Consider the following 20298-nt stretch of genomic DNA (forward strand, 5'->3'; position numbering starts at 1 on the left):
TCTGCCATTAGAGTGGTATCATCTGCATATCTTAGGTTGTTGATATTTCTCCCGGCAAACTTAATTCCAACTTTTGATTCAGCTAGCCCTGCCTTTCTCATGATGTGTTCTGCATATAAGTTAAATAGGCAGGGCGACAGTATACAGCCTTGCCGGACTCCTTTCCCAACTTTGAACCAATCAGTGGTTCCATGTCCAGTTTTCACTGTTGCTTCTTGACCCACATATAGATTTCTCAAGAGACAAATAAGATGGTCTGGTACTCCCATCTCTTTAAGAACTTGCCACAGTTTGTTGTGATCCACACAAGCAAAGGCTTTAGCATAGTCAATGAAGCAGAAGTAGATGTTTTTCTGGAACTCCCTAGCTTTCTCCACGATCCAGCGTATGTTGGCAATTTAATCTCTAGTTCCTCTGCCTCTTTGAAATCCTGCCTGTACTTATGGTTGTTCTCGATCCACGTACTGCTGGAGTCTAGCTTGTAGGATTTTAAGCATAACTTTACTAGCATGAGAAATGAGTGCAATGGTGCGATAGTTTGAACATTCTTCGGCACTGCCTTTCTTTGGAATTGGAATGTAAACTGATCTTTTCCAATCCTGTGGCCACTGTTGAGTTTTCCAAATTTTCTGGCAAATTGAGTGTAGCATTTTTACTGCATCGTCTTTTAAGATTTTGAATAGCTCAGCTGGAATACTGTCACCTCCACTAGCTTTGTTGTTGCTCAGCTGTCCTAAGGCCCACTTCACTTCACATTCTAGGATGTCTGGCTCAAGGTCAGTGACCACCTCATCGTGGTTATCAGGGACATTAAGCTCATTCTTGTATAGTTCTTCTGTGTAATTTTGCCACCTCTTCTTAATCTCTTCTGCTTCTGTTAGGTCCCTGCCATTTTGGTCCTTTATCATGCCCATTTTTGCATGAAATGTTCCCTTCATCTCTTCAATTTTCTTGAAGAGATCTCTGGTCCTCCCTATTCTATTGTTTTCTTCTATTTCTTTGCACTGTTCATTTATGAAGGCATTTTTATCTCTTCTAGCTATTCTCTGGAATTCTGCATTCAATTGGGCATATCTTTCTTTTTCTCCCTTGCCTTTCACTTCCCTCCTTTCCTCAGCTATTTGCAAAGCTTCCTCACACAGCCATTTTGCTTTCTTGTATTCCTTTTTCTTTGGGATGGTTTTAGTTGCTACCTTTTGTACAATGTTGCGAACCTCTGTCCATAGTTCTTCAGGCACTCTGTCTATCAGATCTAATTCCTTAAATCTATTTGTCACCTCTACTGTATATTCAACAGGGATATGATTTAATTCATACCTGAGTGGCCTAGTGCTTTTCCCTACTTTCTTCAGTTTAAGCCGAAACTTTGCAACGAGAAGCTCATGGTCTGAGCCACAGTCAGCTCCTGGTCTTGTTTTTACTGACTGTATAGAGCTTCTCCATCTTTGGCTGCAGAGCACATAGTCAATCTGATTTCTGTGTTGACTGTCTGGTGATGTCCATGTGTAGAGCCGTCTCTTGGGTTGTTGGAAAAGAGTGTTTGCTATGACCATCGTATTCTCTTGACAAAATTCTATCAGCCTGTGCCCTGCTTCATTTTGTACTCCAAGGCCAAACTTGCCTGTTATTCCGGTTATCTTTTATCTTTATCTTTATTATATTTATATACCGCCCTTCTCCCGAAGGACTCAGGGCGGTGAACAGGGCACATAAAAATACAAAATACAAAATTAAAAAAGAATTAAATAAGAGCCCGAGCTAAAAACAGTAGCGTAATAAAAATCCCCAATAAAAACCCCAGCACATCCCCCATCAGGCCAGGCCAGCTTGCTCAAATAAGTAGGTCTTCAGGCCGCGTCAGAAGGAGCGAAGGTCAGGTGTCATCCGGAGCTCAACCGGCAGCTGATTCCATAAAGCCGGGGCGCTCACAGAGAAGGACCTCCCCCTGGGGGCCACCAGCCGGCATTCTCTGACCGGTGGCACCCTGAGGAGGCCCTCTCTGTGGGAACGCACAGGGCGGAGGGAAGTTGATGCCGGCAGCAGGTGATCCCCGAGGTACTCCGGACCCATGCCATGTAGGGCCTTGAAAACCATTACCAAAACCTTGAACCTCACCCGGAAGACAACTGGTAGCCAATGCAGCTCGCGGAGCAAAGGTGTAACATGGGAGTACCGGGAAACTCCCAAGACAACTCTCGCAGCTGCATTCTGTACCAGCTGGAACCTCCAAGTGGTCTTCAAGGGAAGCCCCATGTAGAGAGCGTTGCAGTAGTCCAGACGAGAGGTCACGAGCACGTGAGTGACCGTGCACAGGGCATCCCGGTCTAGATAGGACCGCAACTGGCGCACCAGGCGAACCTGGGCGAAAGCCCCCCTAGTCACAGCCACTATATGATCTTCCAAAGTAAGCCGTGAATCTAGGAGGACTCCCAAGTTGCGAGCCCTATCTACGGGGGGTAAAAACTCACCCCCCATGGAAAGAGGTGGAATATTCTGAATATCCCGGGATGCCGGGATGCACAGCCACTCAGTCTTGTCGGGGTTGAGTTGAAGTCTGTTCCTCCCCATCCAGACCCGAACCGCCTCCAGGCAACGGGACATCACATCGAGGGCATCACTGGGGTGGTTTGGGGTCGAAATGAAAAGCTGGGTATCATCAGCATACTGATGATACCCAACTCCAAAACCACGAATGATCTCACCCAGCGGTTTCATATAGATGTTGAACAGGAGAGGCAAGAGGACCGACCCCTGAGGAACTCCACAAACGAGAGACCTCGGGGTCGACCTTTGCCCCCCTGCCAACACCGACTGCAAACGTCCCAGGAGATAGGAGGAGAACCACTGAAGAACCGTGCCTCCAACTCCCAATCCCCTGAGACGCCGCAGCAGGATACCATGGTCGATGGTATCGAAAGCCGCTGAGAGGTCTAATAGGACTAGGACAGAGGAATATCCCGTCCCGGGCCCTCCAGAGATCATTCACCAGAGCGACCAATGCCGTCTCCGTGCTGTACCCGGGCCTGAAACCCGATTGGTACGGGTCTAGATAATCCGCTTCATCCAGGACTAGAGGGAGCTGATGCGCCACCACACTCTCAACAACCTTCGCAAGAAAGCGAAGGTTGGAGACCGGACGAAAGTTATTTAACACAGCTGGGTCCAAGGCAGGCTTCTTGAGGAGAGGTCTCACCACCGCCTCCTTCAAGACTGCAGGGAAACTACCCTCACTCAAAGAGGCAGATATAACCGCCTGGAACCAGCCTCGTGTCCCCTCCTGAGCTGCATACACCAGCCAGGAAGGGCACGGATCCAATAAACATGTGGTGGAACTCAATCTCCCCATAATCCTGTCCACTTCCTCAGGGGTCACAGAATCAAACTCCTCCCAGATAACATTGACAAGACCGCCCGTGTCCTGATCGTCAGACTCCGCCCAGCTGGAGTCCAGACCGGTCCGAATCCGAGCGATTTTATCCGACAGATATTGACCAAACTCCTCGGCACGACCCTGCAAGGGTTCCTCCCTCACCTCCTGATTGAGGAGGGAGCGAGTCACCCTAAACAGGGCGGCCGGGCGGTTATCTGCGGACGCGATAAGTGCGGAGAAGTAATTAGACCTCACCGCCCTTATCGCTGCGAGATAAGACCTAATGTGGGTTCTTAGTCGCAATCGGTCGGATTCGGATCGGCTGGACCTCCAACAGCTCTCTAGACCCCGTCTCCGATGCTTCATCTCCCGAAGCTCCGCAGAGAACCATGGAGCTCGCTGGGATCTGCACCGGCTCAGGGGCCACAAGGGTACAACTCGGTCAAGTGCCTCCGAGGTTGCCCTTTCCCAGGCTTCCACTAAGGCATCCACTTTTGGCTTCCTACTTTAGCATTCCAATCCCCCATGATGATAAGGACATCATTTTTTTGGTGTTAGTTCTATAAGGTGCTGTAGGGCTTCATAAGTAAAGGTAAAGGTTCCCCCGCACATGTGTGCTAGTCGTTTCCGACTCTAGGGGCCGGTGCTCATCTCCGTTTCAAAGCCAAAGAGCCAGCGCTTGTCCGAGGACGTCTCCGTGGTCATGTGGCCGGCATGACTAGACGCCAAAGGCGCACGGAACGCTGTTACCTTCCCACCGTAGTGGTCCCTATTTTTCTACTTGCATTTTTTACGTGCTTTCGAACTGCTAGGTTGGCAGAAGCTGGGACGAGTAACAGGCGCTCACTCTGTTACGCGGCACTCGGGATTCGACCCGCCAAACTGCTGACCTTCTGATCGACAAGCTCAGCGTCCTAACCCACTGAGCCACCGCATCCCTTATGTAGGGCTTCATAGAACCAGTCAATTTCATCCTCTTCAGCATTGGTGGTTGGGGCATAGACTTGGACTACTCATCTCCGTTTCAAAGCCGAAGAGCCAGCGCTTGTCCGAGGACGTCTCCATGGTCATGTGACCAGCATGACTAGACACCAAAGGTGCATGGAACGCTGTTACCTTCCCACCGTAGTGGTCCCTATTTTTCTACTTGCATTCTTACCTGCTTTCGAACTGCTAGGTTGGCAGAAGCTGGGATGCCAAAGTTCTAGTAAGATATTTACCAATTGATCATGTGCTCAGAGATTTTTCTGCTATTTTATTTCTGCCACTCTTCTGCTCCTGAAGAAGCTGAAACCTTGTGCAGCATTTGGTTAAACAAAAACCTCTGGTGGATTTCACAGACATCGATATGGAAATGATTTGATATTACTTTCTTCTAGGTATTTTCTTTTTAACTTCCGAGTCCTGCGATATCCGGTTTCAAGCCAGCATAGCTTCAAGACATCAGCCAAGGTTGGCTAGAAGCTGCTCCCTACCTGGCACTAATTGGTGTAAGAGCTAATACGTTGGTGATCGTCTGGATTCCAGTTATCCAGTTATTCCAGATGATTACCGTCTGCATTCCAGTTATCTAGCATCGACACAAAGCCTGCCAAAAGGCTAGCCTTCCGTGGCAGGCGTTCTGGGTAGAGAAGCAGAAAGGACTCTCTTCAAACTCTGCAAATCCAGTCCTGACTGCACCCCCTTCTCGGTTTAGCCTGTAGAAACGGAGGTATTAGAGCGAAAGATAAAAGTCTAGGCAGAAAGCCACAGCGTGACATTTACACAAACAACACTTTCACCTGCTTTTTCCCCTCACAAAGAGCGGGCGGGCCGACATTACCAAGAGGCGAAAAGCCCCTCCCACCCTTCCATCTCAGGGGCGGGGATTTTATAAAGGCAGCTTTAAAGGTGCAACGAAAAACGGCAGTTCAAACGTGCACCGCGTCTTTCTCTCGTCTTCGAGCGCCCACGTTTCCCCACGACAAACTCCCCTCTGCCACGCCGCAGTTCCCGCGCCGCTCTTTCCCTCACACACATCCGTTACCCGCCTTCCCTCCGTCTCTCCCTCCCTCCTTCCTTTCTTCCTTCCTTCCCCCTGCCTCCCGCCAAACCCGTGACAGCCTTTGAGGCACGCCCTGCCAGGCCAGAGCTGCTGTTTGCCGGCAGGCTGGGGGGGTCAGCCGCGCGCTGCCTCCGCCCGCCCGCCCGCCCGCCAAGCGCGACGACGCCGGAGCGACCCGCAGCCGCGCGGGGTGCCCGTACTGAGGCCCTCCGCTTTCGGAGCCGCCGGGACCAGGACGGGCGGTGACGGCCATGGGCTCGACCGAGGAACTGCTGCTGCCCCCCGAGTACCTCTTTGCAAGCGAATGGGAACGGGAATCGGCGCCGTCGTTGCCGCCCTTAAGGGGCAGAGGGGGCGCATCCCGGCACAAGCGGCGGCGGCAGCAACAGCCCCCCCATTCCTCGCTGCCTCTGGCGGGGGACGAGGACAAGCCGCAGCAGCAGCAGGTGAGCGTCAAGAAGCTCTCGTGAGAAGCGGCGACTTGCCGGAGACGCGTGTCAAGCATCGCCGGGTGGTGTGTCACGGAGTCTCACTTTCCTGGGGAAAGGGGACCAGGTCGGGGGAGTCGGTTTAGGGAATCCGGACCGCGAGGCCTTTGTTCCGCTCTTGCCTTCCCGTGCCGACATGAGGGAAATGGGGCTTGTGTGTGTGTGAGGAACGACACACCTACCGTACTTGCACGAGGCAGCCAGACCCAGTAATCCGCTCCCCTTCTGGCAGAGCCGCAGTGTTGTAGCTCGGCGGCGAAGTGTTTTTTCCTCCCATTCTGGGAGAACGAGAGCAAGCATTTTTCCCCACAATAGGGCAGCGTTGCATCTGAGTTTCTCCTTTGCCTGGTTAAGTTGGGAAGAGGCTCCTGGAGAGCATGAAAACTTCGTCTAAGCATAATGGAATTGTCTTCTTGCCCAGTTTGGGGTGAAGAAAAACGTGCACAACATGATCATTTTGATATTGTTAGATACATTTTTATTATGTAGGAGTAGGATTATTTCCTACTTGTGAACTGTTTCTCAGACTGGACATTTGATTGTTTTAAAAAGAAAATCAGGAAGTTCTGCAACATCACATTATAAAACTATTCTGTATTGACATTTAATTGCTTTTTTCTTCTCAGTCTCCTGTTTAGGTGTCTTTAAATTTCATGTCTTTGAGAATATTTGATGTTGCTGTCTTAGACTGTAACCCATCACTGTATCATTCCTCAGCATCCTTTGCAGCTTGTCCTACCCACTCCAGAGGCCTCTGATGTTTTCCCTGGAGATAGACGTGTAAGAAATTCAGTAGGTTGTTGAATAAATGTATAATAAACAGTCATATCACGACTAACGTGTAACAATTCCACACTTGCCAATGAGAATTTCATTGAAATGTTGACCTTTTTAAAAGGGAGTTTTCATGTCCATAAAAATTTAAAAAGAATAAAACACACACAGAGAGAAGAAATGCTTAGCATAATAATAAGCCTAAGCTAAGATGCCACATCATTCAGGTATCTGTACTTATGATTTCTGGAGGGGTGCTTGGAATATTTTGCTAAGAACAGTATGAATATTTGAATAATGAATGTACAGATTCTCATATAATTAGAATTAAGTCTCACAAGTATGACTTGAAAAAATGGACAGAGATAACACTAAGAGTTCGGAATGTTCTCACACTAAGCAGGTGCCAGCATCCCACTGACCTTGGCTAATCTTCAAAATCTCTAAACAGATGCACTGCAATAAGTCAATCATGAAGCAATAAAGTGCATGAGTGACAGTCTCCAAAATTTGATTGAGATTGTTATTACAGTTAAACAAAAGCAGTTGTAAATTCATTCTGTTTTTATTTGATCCTAAACATTAGAGGGACGCGGTGGCTCAGTGGGTTAGGACGCTGAGCTTGTCGATCAGATGGTCGGCAGTTTGGCGGGTCGAATCCCAAGTGCCACGTAACAGAGTGAGCGCCTGTTACTCGCCCCAGCTTCTGCCAACCTAGCAGTTCGAAAGCACGTAAAAATGTAAGTAGAAAAATACGGACCTCTACGGTGGGAAGGTAACACCGTTCCGTGCGCCTTTGGCGTCTAGTCATGCTGGCCACATGACCACGGAGACGTCCTCGGACAAGCGCTGGCTCTTCGGCTTTGAAACGGAGATGAGCACCGGCCCCTAGAGTTGGAAACGACTAGCACACATGTGCGGGGGAACCTTTACCTTTACCTAAACATTAGAAAACAGAATATTTCACATAAAACTCCTAAATACTCTTAAATATATTGTTTTTGTTAAGTTTCTCTATTTCACTGTTAATGGCAGAGGTATACAATGTGCAAAGTAAACAATTAGACTATGTGAAATAGAATTTCTCTGCAAAGATCTTCATCCACATATGATAATCCTTAGTTTGTACTAGTCCCAAGAGCGAGTGGCTCAAAGAGCTGAATTCCATTTTATTCAAAGTGATGGGAAGATAATCACTTACCAAATTGAAGAAAACATCAAATTTTGCAAATAAACACAGCACCCCCCAAATTAAAAGAGATTTAATTTCTATGTTAGTATGGTACTTGCTCCAGCTAAACTTTTCTATTTTAATTATTTAATATCCTAGCAGATTTTATTTTCTTTGAGGCTATAATTTTCAGAACGCACTTATTAAAGAGAATAAACACCTGGCATCTGTAGTTTCAAAATTATACAATACTGTGATACAATTTCCACCTCTGAGCAGATGTTTCAAGGACATTATTAAATAATTGATTTTTAAAAGTTGTTGTTGTTAGCTGCGAAGTCGTGTCCGACCCATCGCGACCCTATGGACAACTTTCCTCCAGGCCTTCCTGTCCTCTACCATCTTCTGGAGTCCATTTAAGCTCACGCCTACTGCTTCAGTGACTCCATCCAGCCACCTCATTCTCTGTCGTCCCCTTCTTCTATTGCCCTCGATCTTTCCCAGCATTAGGCTCTTCTCCAGTGAGTCCTTCCTTCTCATTAGGTGGCTAAAGTATTTGAGTTTTAGCTTCAGGATCTGGCCTTCTAAAGAGCAGTCGGGATTGATCTCCTCTAGGACTGACCGGTTTGATCGCCTTGCAGTCCAAGGGACTCGCAGGAGTCTTCTCCAGCACCATAGTTCAAAGGCCTCAATTCTTTGGCGCTCAGCCTTTCTTATGGTCCACCTTTCACTGCCATACATTGCAACTGGGAAGACCATAGCCTTGACTATACGCACTTTTGTTGACAGGGTGATGTCTCTGCTTTTTAGTGTGCTGTCTAGATTTGCCATGGCTTTCCTCCCCAGGAGCAAGCGTCTTTTAATTTCTTGGCTACAGTCCCCATCTGCAGTGATCTTGGAGCCCAGGAAAATAAAATCTGTCAGTACCTCCATTTCTTCCCCATCTATTTGCCAGGAATTGAGAGGGCCAGATGCCATGATCTTGGTTTTCTTAATGTTAAGTTTCAACCCAGGTTTTGCACTCTCCTTCTTCACCCGCAACAAGAGGCTCTTTAGTTCCTCTTCACTTTCTGCCATTAGAGTGGTATCATCTGCGTATCTTAGGTTGTTGATATTTCTTCCGGCAATCTTAATTCCAACTTTTGATTCATCTAGCCCTGCCTTTCTCATGATGTGCTCTGCATATAAGTTAAATAGGCAGGGCGACAGTATACATCCTTGCCGGACTCCTTTCCCAATTTTGAACCAATCAGTGGTTCCATGTCCAGTTCTCACTGTTGCTTCTTGACCCACATATAGGTTTCTCAAGAGACAAATAAGATGGTCTGGTACTCCCATCTCTTTAAGAACTTGCCACAGTTTGTTATGATCCACACAATCAAAGGCTTTAGCATAGTCAATGAAGCAGAAGTAGATGTTTTTCTGGAACTCCCTAGCTTTCTCCATGATCCAGCGTATGTTGGCAATTTGATCTCTAGTTCCTCTGCCTCTTCGAAATCCTGCCTGTACTTCTGGTAGTTCTCAATCCACATACTGCTGAAGTCTAGCTTGTAGGATTTTAAGCATGACTTTACTAGCATGAGAAATGAGTGCAATGGTGCGATAGTTTGAACATTCTTTGGCACTGCCTTTCTTTGGAATTGGAATGTAAACTGATCTTTTCCAATCCTGCGGCCACTGTTGAGTTTTCCAAATTTGCTGGCAAATTGAGTGTAGCACTTTTACTGCATTGTCTTTTAAGATTTTGAATAGCTCAGCTAGAATACTGTCACCTCCACTAGCTTTGTTGTTGCTCAGCTTTTCTAAGGCCCACTTCACTTCACATTCTAGGATGTCTGGCTCGAGGTCAGTGACCACCTCATTGTGATTATCTGGGACGTTAAGCTCATTCTTGTATAGTTCTTCTGTGTAATTTTGCCACCTCTTCTTAATCTCTTCTGCCTCTGTTAGGTCCCTGCCATTTTGGTCCTTTATCATGCCCATTTTTGCATTAAACGTTCCCTTCATCTCTCCAATTTTCTTGAAAAGATCTCTGGTCCTCCCTATTCTATTGTTTTCTTCTATTTCTTTGCACTGTTCATTTAAGAAGGCATTCTTATCTCTTCTAGCTATTCTCTGGAATTCTGCATTCAATTGGGCATATCTATGTATTTCTCCCTTGCCTTTCGCTTCCCTCCTTTCCTCAGCTATTTGCAAAGCTTCCTCACACAGCCATTTTGCTTTCTTGCATTTCTTTTTCTTTGGGATGGTTTTGGTTGCTACCTGTTGTACAATTTCGCGAACCTCTGTCCATAGTTCTTCAGGCACTCTGTCTATCAGATCTAATTCCTTAAATCTATTTGTCACCTCTACTGTATATTCAACAGGGATATGATTTAATTCATACCTGAGTGGCCTAGTGCTTTTCCCTACTTTCTTCAGTTTAAGCCTAAACTTTGCAAGGAGAAGCTCATGGTCTGAGCCACAGTCAGCTCCTGGTCTTGTTTTTACTGACTGTATAGAGCTTCTCCATCTTTGGCTGCAGAGCATATAGTCAATCTGATTTCTGTGTTGACCGTCTGGTGATGTCCATGTGTAGAGTCGTCTCTTGGGTTGTTGGAAAAGAGTGTTTGCTATGACCATCGTATTCTCTTGACAAAATTCTATCAGCCTGTGCCCTGCTTCATTTTGTACTCCAAGGCCAAACTTGCCTGTTATTCCAGTTATCTTTTGGCTTCCTACTTTAGCATTCCAATCCCCCATGATGATAAGGACATGATTTTTTGGTGTTAGTTCTATAAGGTGCTGTAGGGCTTCTTAGAACCGGTCAATTTCATCCTTTTCAGCACTGGTGGTTGGGGCATAGACTTGGACTACTGTGATATTGAATGGTTTGCCTTGGATTCGAACTGAGATCATTCTGTCATTTGGAGGATTGTATCCCAGTATTGCTTTTCCTACTCTTTTATTGACTATGAAGGCTACTCCATTTCTTCTGAGGGATTCTTGCCCGCAGTAGTATACCTGATGGTCATCTGAATTAAATTCACCCATTCCTGTCCATTTTAGTTCGCTGATACCTAAGATGTCGATGTTCAGTCTTGTCATCTCTTGTTTGACCACATCCAGCTTTCCTTGATTCATGGATCTTACATTCCAGGTTCCTATGGAGAAAAAATCTTTACAGCATCGGACTTTCCTTTCACCACCAGACACATCCTCAGCTGAGCGTCCTTTCGGCTTTGGCCCAGTCGCTTCATTCTTTCTGGCGCTACTAGTACTAGCCCTCTGCTCTTCCCCAGTAGCATATTGGATGCCTTCCGACCTGAGGGGCTCATCTTCCAGTGTCATATCTTTTTGCCTTTTGGTACTGTCCATGGCAAAGATACTGGAGTGGGTTGCCATTTCCTTCTCCAGTGGATCACGTTTTGTCAGAACTCTCTGCTATGACCTGTCCGTCTTGGGTGGCCCTGCACGGCATAGCTCATAGCTTCATTGAATTACACAAGCCCCTTCGCCACGACAAGGCAGTAATCCATGAAGTACTGCAAATTAATTAATGTAAATATGTTTATATTAATTAAATAAAATTAATATAAATATGTTACAAGCTTGGTGGTTCAGGAAGTGAAATTATTTCCCAAGTACATCCTTCATTTCACAGTTCCTATGGAAATAGATATTTACTCCAATTAAGGGTACTTTGTATTACTTTTTGCTCTTTAGATCTCAATGTGCTACACAAATGTATATAACATTTCTATTTACTATGAACAAAATTACATCTTTTGTTATATACCCTTAATTACTGAAGCCTTGTAAAGTAAAACTGAAATAAAAAGCATCCTGGATAGTATACACCTAAAATTCATTTTAAGTTATTACAGGGCCTATTCTGTTTTTTCTTTTTAGCAGACTAATTAAAACTAACCTTCCTGGAATAAAGAATATGAAATCCTAACACGTTTGAGTAAATTTGTACAGGAATGTTTCAGTTATTCAGTTATTCACTGTACTCCAGTAAGGTCAAGATTCCTTGACCTACATTTGTTCTCAATTCTGTTACTGGACCATTATCTTCATGACTAAGTGCTGATTTCATTTGAGTTGCTTATAAGAATTAAATTAGTTCATTTGATATTATATCTTCACACCTAACAATTACAGGCAGTTTCTGTGTATTTGACCACAATATTTGGTAATTGTAGTGCACGGTTTGTCTCGAAAGCAGAAGTGTTACACAATATCTAAAATAAACATCTTAAGATAGCTCTAAAATGACTAGACTTGTGGTTAAAATATATTCTAATATAGAAAGAAAAAGTGTATTCTATTCAATTTTTACATTAAGACTTAAATTTTAACAATAATGCATCTTGACTGCATTGTTAGAACTTGTTTTAAAATAGAATAATCATGTACCATATCATATATCCACATATCCAGCTATAAAAAGGAAAACTTATTTCTTAACGCTCCTAACACTTAACACTCATTCAAAATTTGTGTGAAATCAGTTGGAGCAATGGGTTTGTAATTTATGTTAAATTGGTACTGTTATTTCCAAGTCTCTTTTCTTAATTTCCTGCCTTTGCTCTGTCCTCTAAAAGGTCTCTTAAATGTGTCCTAGATGTATAGAAGCTTCCTTTCTCTGAGTACTTCCCACATAACTGCAGATGCATTTAAATTACTCAATTGGAATTTTCAAATTAGGGCTCTTTTGAAATAGTTTGGAAAAATTCTTTAGACACATAGGAAACTGCTTTTCTGGATTTCAGTAAACTCTTTTTGGGGCCCCCCACATGCCCTGAAAGGTCTTGTTTAAACTGATTACAAAGTATTAAACATCTGTTCTAAACAGTCTTAAAAAGTAATGCTTTGCAACACAGGAGCATGTACAAAGTGCCTCTTTTCAAATTCTTAAAATAGTCTAATTCTTTACAAGCTTTATTTGGCTGCTTCAAAAGACACTTCCCAACAATCTCTGTGTGCATGTACATGATAGCCACTAAGTGAAGTAGTTATATAAGCGTGTAATGCAGAGATAGCCAGCTGCAGCTTCAAAGAGGTACTTTGTTGTCCAATGCTGTTAACCAACTGAGAACCAATCTGATGTAGTGGTTAAGGCACTAGGCTTTTGGGTGACTTTGGGCCAGTCATTTTCTCAGGCAAAGGCAAGCCAGTTTCAAAGACTAGTCCAGGCAGTTGCTAGGAGTCAACTCTGACTCAAAGCTATTAAAAAAAATACTAATTATTTGGGCCAGATCAAATTACCTACATTAGTCCTGTACAAAGCAGAGAAAGGGAACGGTGCCAGTGTGTCTCTGTGTTTTTCTTGTTGGTCTATGACTGTAATGATTTGATAGTATCTGCATGTTTTATTGTTTAAGTGGTATATTAGTTTTATGTCTGCCATTAAGGAAGAAACTTTAGTTCAAAATGGCAAGGAAGGTCTACAGGTAGTTCTCAAGTTATGATTGGAACCAGAATTTCTATCACTGAGCAATGTGGTCATAAAATGTGATGTCACATTACTGCATTGCTTAGCAACAGCAATCCCAGCAGTCCTCATTTCTGTCATGAAGTGAACACCTCACATGACTACAATTTGCAATTTCCTACCAGCTTTCAGCAAGCAAATTTAATGGAATAGTTGGCAGGAAGCCACAAGTCCTGGGAGGCTTGCAAGCAAGCTTGTAGGTAGATAAGTGCTATGGAGGTAGGCAGATGGGTGCTGTGGCACTGTAGGAGGAATGGCAGGGGAGAGTACTAACAAGGGGAGGTGGGCATGTACTACAAAATGCAGGGGGATACTGCAGGTGGGTGCATGTGCTACAGAGTATCTTGTACTCCATAGCTCAACTCCTTAGGGAAGAAGGAGTGACATGTGACTTTTCCTGCCAGCTTCTCTATTGACTTTACTTGTGGGAAGTTGACAGGGGAGTTTGCAAATGCCAATTCCATGACTGCGGGACACTATAAGCATCATTAGTGTGAGGCAGTTGCCAAGCATCCAAATCATGATCATGTGCTGTGAGGATGCTATGATGGCCAGAATCAGAACCATGGTGCAGTCATAAGTACCACTTGTTGAGTGCTTTTGCAAGTTTGAATGGTCACTGGATGAGTGATTAATTGAAGAGTAATAATGATAAACATTAGCCAAAATCATTTAGTGATTGCATTACTCATCTATTTAAAAAAATCTTACCATTGAAATGTATAGGATTGTATAGGATTTAGCTATATGAAGAAACAATTAAATTTGCATCTATTAGTCAGTCCTATAGTCCTATTAGTAAGGGACGCGGTGGCTCAGTGGGTTAGGATGCTGAGCTTGTCGATCAGAAGGTCGGCAGTTTGGCGGGTCGAATCCCGAGTGCCGCATAACAGTGAGCGCCTGTTACTCGTCCCAGCTTCTGCCAACCTAGCAGCGTTCCGTGCACCTTTGGCATCTAGTCATGCCGGCCACATGACCACAGAGACGTCCTTGGACAAGTGCTGGCTCTTCGGCTTTGAAACAGAGATGAGCACCGGCCCCTAGAGTCAGAAAAGACTAGCACGCATGTGCGGGGGAACCTTTACCTTTACCTTTATAGTCCTATTAACAGACTAAAGAGGACAATGAGATAAAAAGAACCTTTCTAGTCTATGACCCATGTGGTACAGTTGAGCATTATTGCTAGAAGGTGGAAAGCCATACTGTACTTTCTTAGAGTAAAAAGATAAATACTGTATAAAGAATTAAATTTCATATAATATATCCATACAAGTGCAAGCTAGTACTTTATGTAGGAGCTGAAATGACTGAAACAGATTGGAGAGTAAAGATATTTCATATATAAGGTTTCCCTGTCCAGTCTAGGGCACAGTGCCCATCTCTGTTTCTTGGCCAAGAAAGCCAGTGTTGTCCAAAGACATTTTCTATATTCATGTGGTCAGCATGGGCTATACGCCAAAGGCGCATGGAATGTTGTTACCTTCCCATCGAAGTGGTACCTATTAATCTACTTGCATTTGAATACTTTTGAATTGCTAGGTGAACAGGAGCTCACCTGATTGCGTGGTGCTGGGCCTTGGACCTGGGCTGTCCGCTCCTGGTGACAAGCTCAACGTCTTTAACCCCTGAGCCATGTTATAGCATATTAATTTGGTTATATGACAGCATAACAATACTATTGAAAAAAGATAATTGTTTAATAATATAAAACAGAGCTAGTTAATCTTGACAAAATATTTCAGATTATTACCCTTTAGGAAAAAAATTGCACTGATAGAAATTGATTCAGAGACAGAACTTGTTAAAGATTGTATGATAAAGTGGGCTCAGAATTTTCAAGAAGTTATTACAATGGATACTTGGGGAAAGATTTGGGTGAGAAATGTAAAATTTACACAAGCTCAAAATTTAAGAGAGAATTTTTATAAAATGTTTTATAGATGGCATTTAGATCCCAAAAAATTAGCAAGTATGTATCCGAACTACCAGCCTAAATGTTGGAGGTGTGGTGGTGAAGATGCAACGTATTTTCATATATGGTGGACCTGTAAAAAGGTTAAAGCTTTTTGGATCAAAATTTGGTGGAATATGCAGAAGATATTTAAGAGAAGGATAAAGTTTTGTCCGCAATTGTTCTTACTGGGTATTATTACAGACACTACTGTTGTGGACACTAAGTTGATGTTGAATTTAATTACGGCAGCAAGACTTTTAGTAGGGCAATATTGGAAGAAGGAAGAACTGCCAACTATGGAAGAATGGACTCTAAAAGTTTCTAACCTGGCGGAAATGGCAAAGATCTCAACGTATTTGAAAGACCATTCGCAACAGAGATATATTGTGGAGTGGAAAAATGGATTGATTACATCCAGAATAAATAAATATGGGACTAAAAAGTTTCATTTAGCATTTGAATAAGTATTGATGTGATATTTATATTGCTTGTAGTCATTTTACAAGAGTTAAAGTGCGATAGACTTAATAATTTATTGTCGTTAGCATATGGTAGATTATGATTGTTTTTACTTTTATACCTTGTATTTAGCTCTGGGAAGTCGGGGAGGGGGGAAGGGGAGGGAGGGAGGGCTGGGGTGGGTTGGGAAGGGGGGGTTGGGAGGGATTTTGTTTTGTTAAAGATAAAATGTACTGAAAAACTTTTCAATAAAAAAAGGAAAAAAATTAAAGCTATTTTTGCATGCAAGGTTGCATTTTAAAAAGCAGAATTACTATCACAGGTTTTTATATATATAGATAGATTAGTAATCTTTGTTCTCTTTTAATTCTAGGTGCTACAAGAAGAAAGGGAAAATGACACTGAATCAGTTACTGATGACTATAAAAAGATGGGGACTCTCTTTGGTGAACTCAATAAAAGCCTCATAAGAATAGGATTCACAAGGATGTATTTTGGAGAAAGGATTGTAGAACCTGTAATAATCCTGTTCTTCTGGGTTATGCTGTGGTTTCTTGGACTACAAGCTCTTGGATTAGTGGCTGTCCTGTGCCTTGTTATTATATATGTTCAGCAATAAAATATACTGGATAGACTATTTCATATATTCATGGATTTACATATTTAGCTGAACAAGAATGGCATTACTACTAACTATTGTGCTAAATATTATGTAGCCATTAAATGTTTGCATGGGGGGGGGTTTTCGTCCAATCTTTGTAATTTAAAAAGAAAAAAACATTCTTATCTGTCATGAATAAGTGAGTAAAATATTCTCAGTATGAGGCAGTGTAGTCAAATCATTCATTTACTACCGTAAATCCTATTACTAAGTGGAAAAATTCTAATTTTAAGAAGTTTGGAGATACAAACATACTTTTCATTATATGAATGGTGCTTTTATATTCATGCAACAACAGTTTTCAAAAAATACCTTTTATATTAAAACTAAAGGTTAAAAAGCCAATTTTATGAGCTCTTGTGTTGTATGATTTTTTATCACCTTGTAAATCTCTTTGCAAATTTCTTTAGTGAGTTCTTTAGGAACTCATCTTAATGACTTGTAAGTGTATCAGAAAAATGTCAGTCTAAAAGTTCTTAGACGTGACAGTAAATCTGGTGATTTTTAATTTCATTTTTTATTATGTGTGTACTTATAAAAAAGCTTTCTCTGGAAATAAATTAGGATTCTTCCTTTCTTTTTAATGGACTTCTCCTAATTTATCTCAGTTTAATTATTTTATGTGCAGTCTCTGCAAACACATTATAAGAGCAAGCTACATAAAGTATTTTTTCTGAAATTGTCCATATCTTCCCTTTTAAATGAGTATTTTGGGGAGAAGAAATAAATACATTTCCTAGTTATAAAATCAAGGACTGATATGTATTGAGCCAAAAATATTATAAACATTCTTTATCAAGTTTACTTTACAATGTGAATATTCACTGCAGAGAACCTGTTAGATCATAAATGCTGCACTGTTATTTAAGTTATTTAAGAACCATGGAGAATGTAGTTGATAAAAACAGCTTGCACAATTCCTCCTCAAAGCCATGTTTTCTGTTACTCTGTTAAGTCAGTATCTATTGTGCAACTCTAGAACCCCACTGAATTTTTTTTAGTGAAGCTCTTTGTGTATCTTAAAAGTATGGTGATTACATTGATTTACCAAGTGGAATTTTTTGTGGGGCAAAATTGGGATAATAAATTATCCATCACAACTATAGAAATGCATTGCCAAACAAATTCAATCCACAAATAAAAAGTTCTTTTTGCCATGTTTACCATAGCAAGAATCCAATGTAAAAGTAAAATTTGGAGATTCCTTTTTATCTGCAAGACTATTGTGTCATTTTTCTACTGTTCAAAGTATGGTACAGATTTTTGAAGAAATATGTAGGAAAATATCCACACAACAATATCCTACACTAGATCAACGGTTTATAGGCAAAAGGAAGATCACCACTGGACAAAAACTAGCTTTCATAATATTTGTTATTTATGGTAATATAATTTTCCTTTTTACTTTAGCTGTTCTAAGTAGGATATTTGTAGCTGAAATTTGCTTTCGTTATTTAAATTTAAGAGAAATTCCAGCCTCTCTTTTAATAGTTAATTTTTATTTCATTAATGAGTCATCAGTTTTTACTTTTTATTCATGTAGTTCATTGAAAAGATTTTTTTAAAATTAAAACTTGTCAATTTATTTTGTTGTAGACTTTAAAAATATCACTTGTTCTGTTGATATGACCCTATCTAAACAATGTACAGAATCAGGATTATTGATACTGCATGGCTGTTACAGCTCACTAATAGATATCTGAAAGTTCTTATTCATTTTGTGAGAAGAAGCAGGCTTATGTGTTTCAATGAAATGTCAGAATATATGCAGAAAAACCATATACAAAGATGCTTCTCTTTGCAATCAGTATAGCTGGGTGTTAAATTCTATATCCTTTTTTAGGGGCAAGATTGTGCTCCAATTTTAGAACCTAAAGAATGCCTTTATAGGTATTCAGAAAACTAATTTTTTAAAAAACTGTTATTGGTGATGAAGTAAGTGCAAGTATCCTAAGAATGACTTTCAAATGATTTTCAAATAACTACTCAGTTCAAACCTGTAGCATGTGTATATAATATATACTGTGGGTGTGTGAATGTTTATTTAGAGCCCATCATTTGGCCCATTTACAATGATTTTGAAATGGTTCTTAAATGAAAAATCTGATCTTTTGATCTTCAATTATTACCATTCTACTATTTTTAAATCTAATATGTTTTGGAAAGGAATGGAGCAAATACTATTTTATATGAATTCTTGACTGTACAGTATACTGAAGAGCCATGCACTATGGTTTAGTTGTCAATAATCCCTGCTGAAGCTCTTTACGTGTCAAAATATGCTACCAGATGGGGGGAACAGGATTAGGTATACTGTTCAGGAAGATGCAACCAGGCATCGAATCTGGTAACCTCACAGATTCTTTTGAAAGTATTTTCTGATCACAGATAAGGATTTGCTCTGAAAAATGTAACACCTAGAATGGTTTTAATATTGAATTATTTCCTCAGAAGTGTTTGTATGAAATTATGCTTCTACAAATTCAGGTTTTTAAAAATAAATTTTCTTTTGGTTTAAACATTGCTTTTGTCTGATTTTTTAAATTAATGAAAATTTATAATGAAATATCTTTAGTAAAATAGGACCTTCAAAAGGCATAGTTGTATTCTGAAGGTTTTTGTTAAAAAACATTATTTCCAATAACTAGAAATTACAGGTTAGTCCTCAACTTAAAACAGTTCATTTAGTGACAATTCAAAGATACAATTGCACTGAAAAAGTGAGTTATGTCTGTTTTTCACACTTACAACTGCTGTAGCATCCTTATGGTCATGTGATTAAAATTTGAATGCCTGGCAATTGGTTCATATTTATGACAGTTGCAGTGTCCAGGGGTCACGTGATCACCTTTTGCAACCTTCTGACAAAGTCAATGGGAAAGTCAGATTCACTTAACAACTGGATTTCTAACTGATCAACTGCAATGATTCACTTAACAACTTTTGCAAGGAAGGTCATAAAATGGGGCAAAAATCAATTATCAAATGTCTCACTTAACAACAGAAATTTTGCAGCTCAATTGTGGTTGTAAGTTGAGGACTTCCTGTTCTTGTTTTAGGAAAAACAAGGAACTGTCTTTTTTATGATGCCTTTTATTGGTTGTTTTATATAGATGTCCAAGAAAGGTACGCATGCCCATGACAAATGGTGGAGGTAAATCTTATGTGGAAGATAGCAAAATGATTTTACTTATGTTCTAATAGAAACATGGGGTGTGAGGAGGGAACTTATAACTCTAGATCTATTTGACTGTTTTCACTTATCCAATCCCTTTGAATGCAATGGCAATGGAATAAAATTTAGATCCTTATATCTTATTCTGGATTAGGATCGTAGCTTAGCAGTAGAATGTAAGCTTGTTGTATAGTGAAAAACATGACATCTCCAATGAACAGGCTAAGAAAGAGAAGTTCTGTTGCGCCTGAGACCTTGGAGAACTTCTAGTTGAAGAAGATTGCCTTGATCTATAAGGACAAATTAGCTAGAATGGTACAAGGCAGCTTTTTGTATTAATTGTATTAATATTGACTTATGACTGTTTTTCACAGTTATGACCTTTGAAGCATCCCCATGATTATTTGATCAAAATTTAGATGCTTGATGACTGATTCATACTTAAGACTGTTGCTGTTTCCCAAGGTCATATGATCCCTTTTGCAACCTTCTGACAAGCAAAGTCAATGGGGAAGCCAGATTCACTTTACAACCGTGTTACTAACTTAACAACTTCAATGATTCATTTAACAACTGTGGCAACAGAAGTCATAAAATGGGGCAAACTCATTTAACAAATGTCTCACTTAACAACAGAAATTTTGGGCTCAATTGTGATCATAAGTCGAGGACTTGTAGTCAGACAAGGAACTTTAATATTTTCTAAAAAATATAATCAAAAAA

The 20298-nt window shown here is 41.4% G+C and overlaps 1 protein-coding gene across 2 annotated transcripts; it reads left to right on the forward strand.

Moving 5' to 3' along the window:
* Positions 1-4321: 4321 nt before the first annotated feature.
* Positions 4322-18924, forward strand: FAM241A (family with sequence similarity 241 member A). 2 transcript variants are annotated; one of them, XM_081332065.1, is made up of 2 exons: positions 4322-5860; positions 16113-18924. In XM_081332065.1, exons 1-2 carry the CDS (start codon positions 5666-5668, stop codon positions 16356-16358), a joined length of 441 nt encoding a protein of 146 aa, XP_081188191.1. In that variant the 5' UTR covers positions 4322-5665; the 3' UTR covers positions 16359-18924. The 2 variants fall into 2 exon arrangements, 1 of the variants encoding a protein (XP_081188191.1); XR_014027027.1 differs by lacking the exon at positions 4322-5860 and adding an exon at positions 5893-6682 and having other exon boundaries at positions 16113-16353.
* Positions 18925-20298: the final 1374 nt, after the last annotated feature.

Source organism: Vipera berus, assembly GCF_964194415.1.
Source record: "Vipera berus genome assembly, chromosome: 7".
NCBI lineage: Eukaryota > Metazoa > Chordata > Lepidosauria > Squamata > Viperidae > Vipera > Vipera berus.

Excerpts from the sequence above, each read along its gene's own strand:
- FAM241A (XM_081332065.1), top strand. The coding sequence starts at position 5,666 with ATGGGCTCGACCGAGGAACTGCTGCTGCCCCCCGAGTACCTCTTTGCA. Across the intron at positions 5,861-16,112 it reads ACAAGCCGCAGCAGCAGCAG|GTGCTACAAGAAGAAAGGGA; the intron begins GTGAGCGTCAAG and ends TTTTAATTCTAG.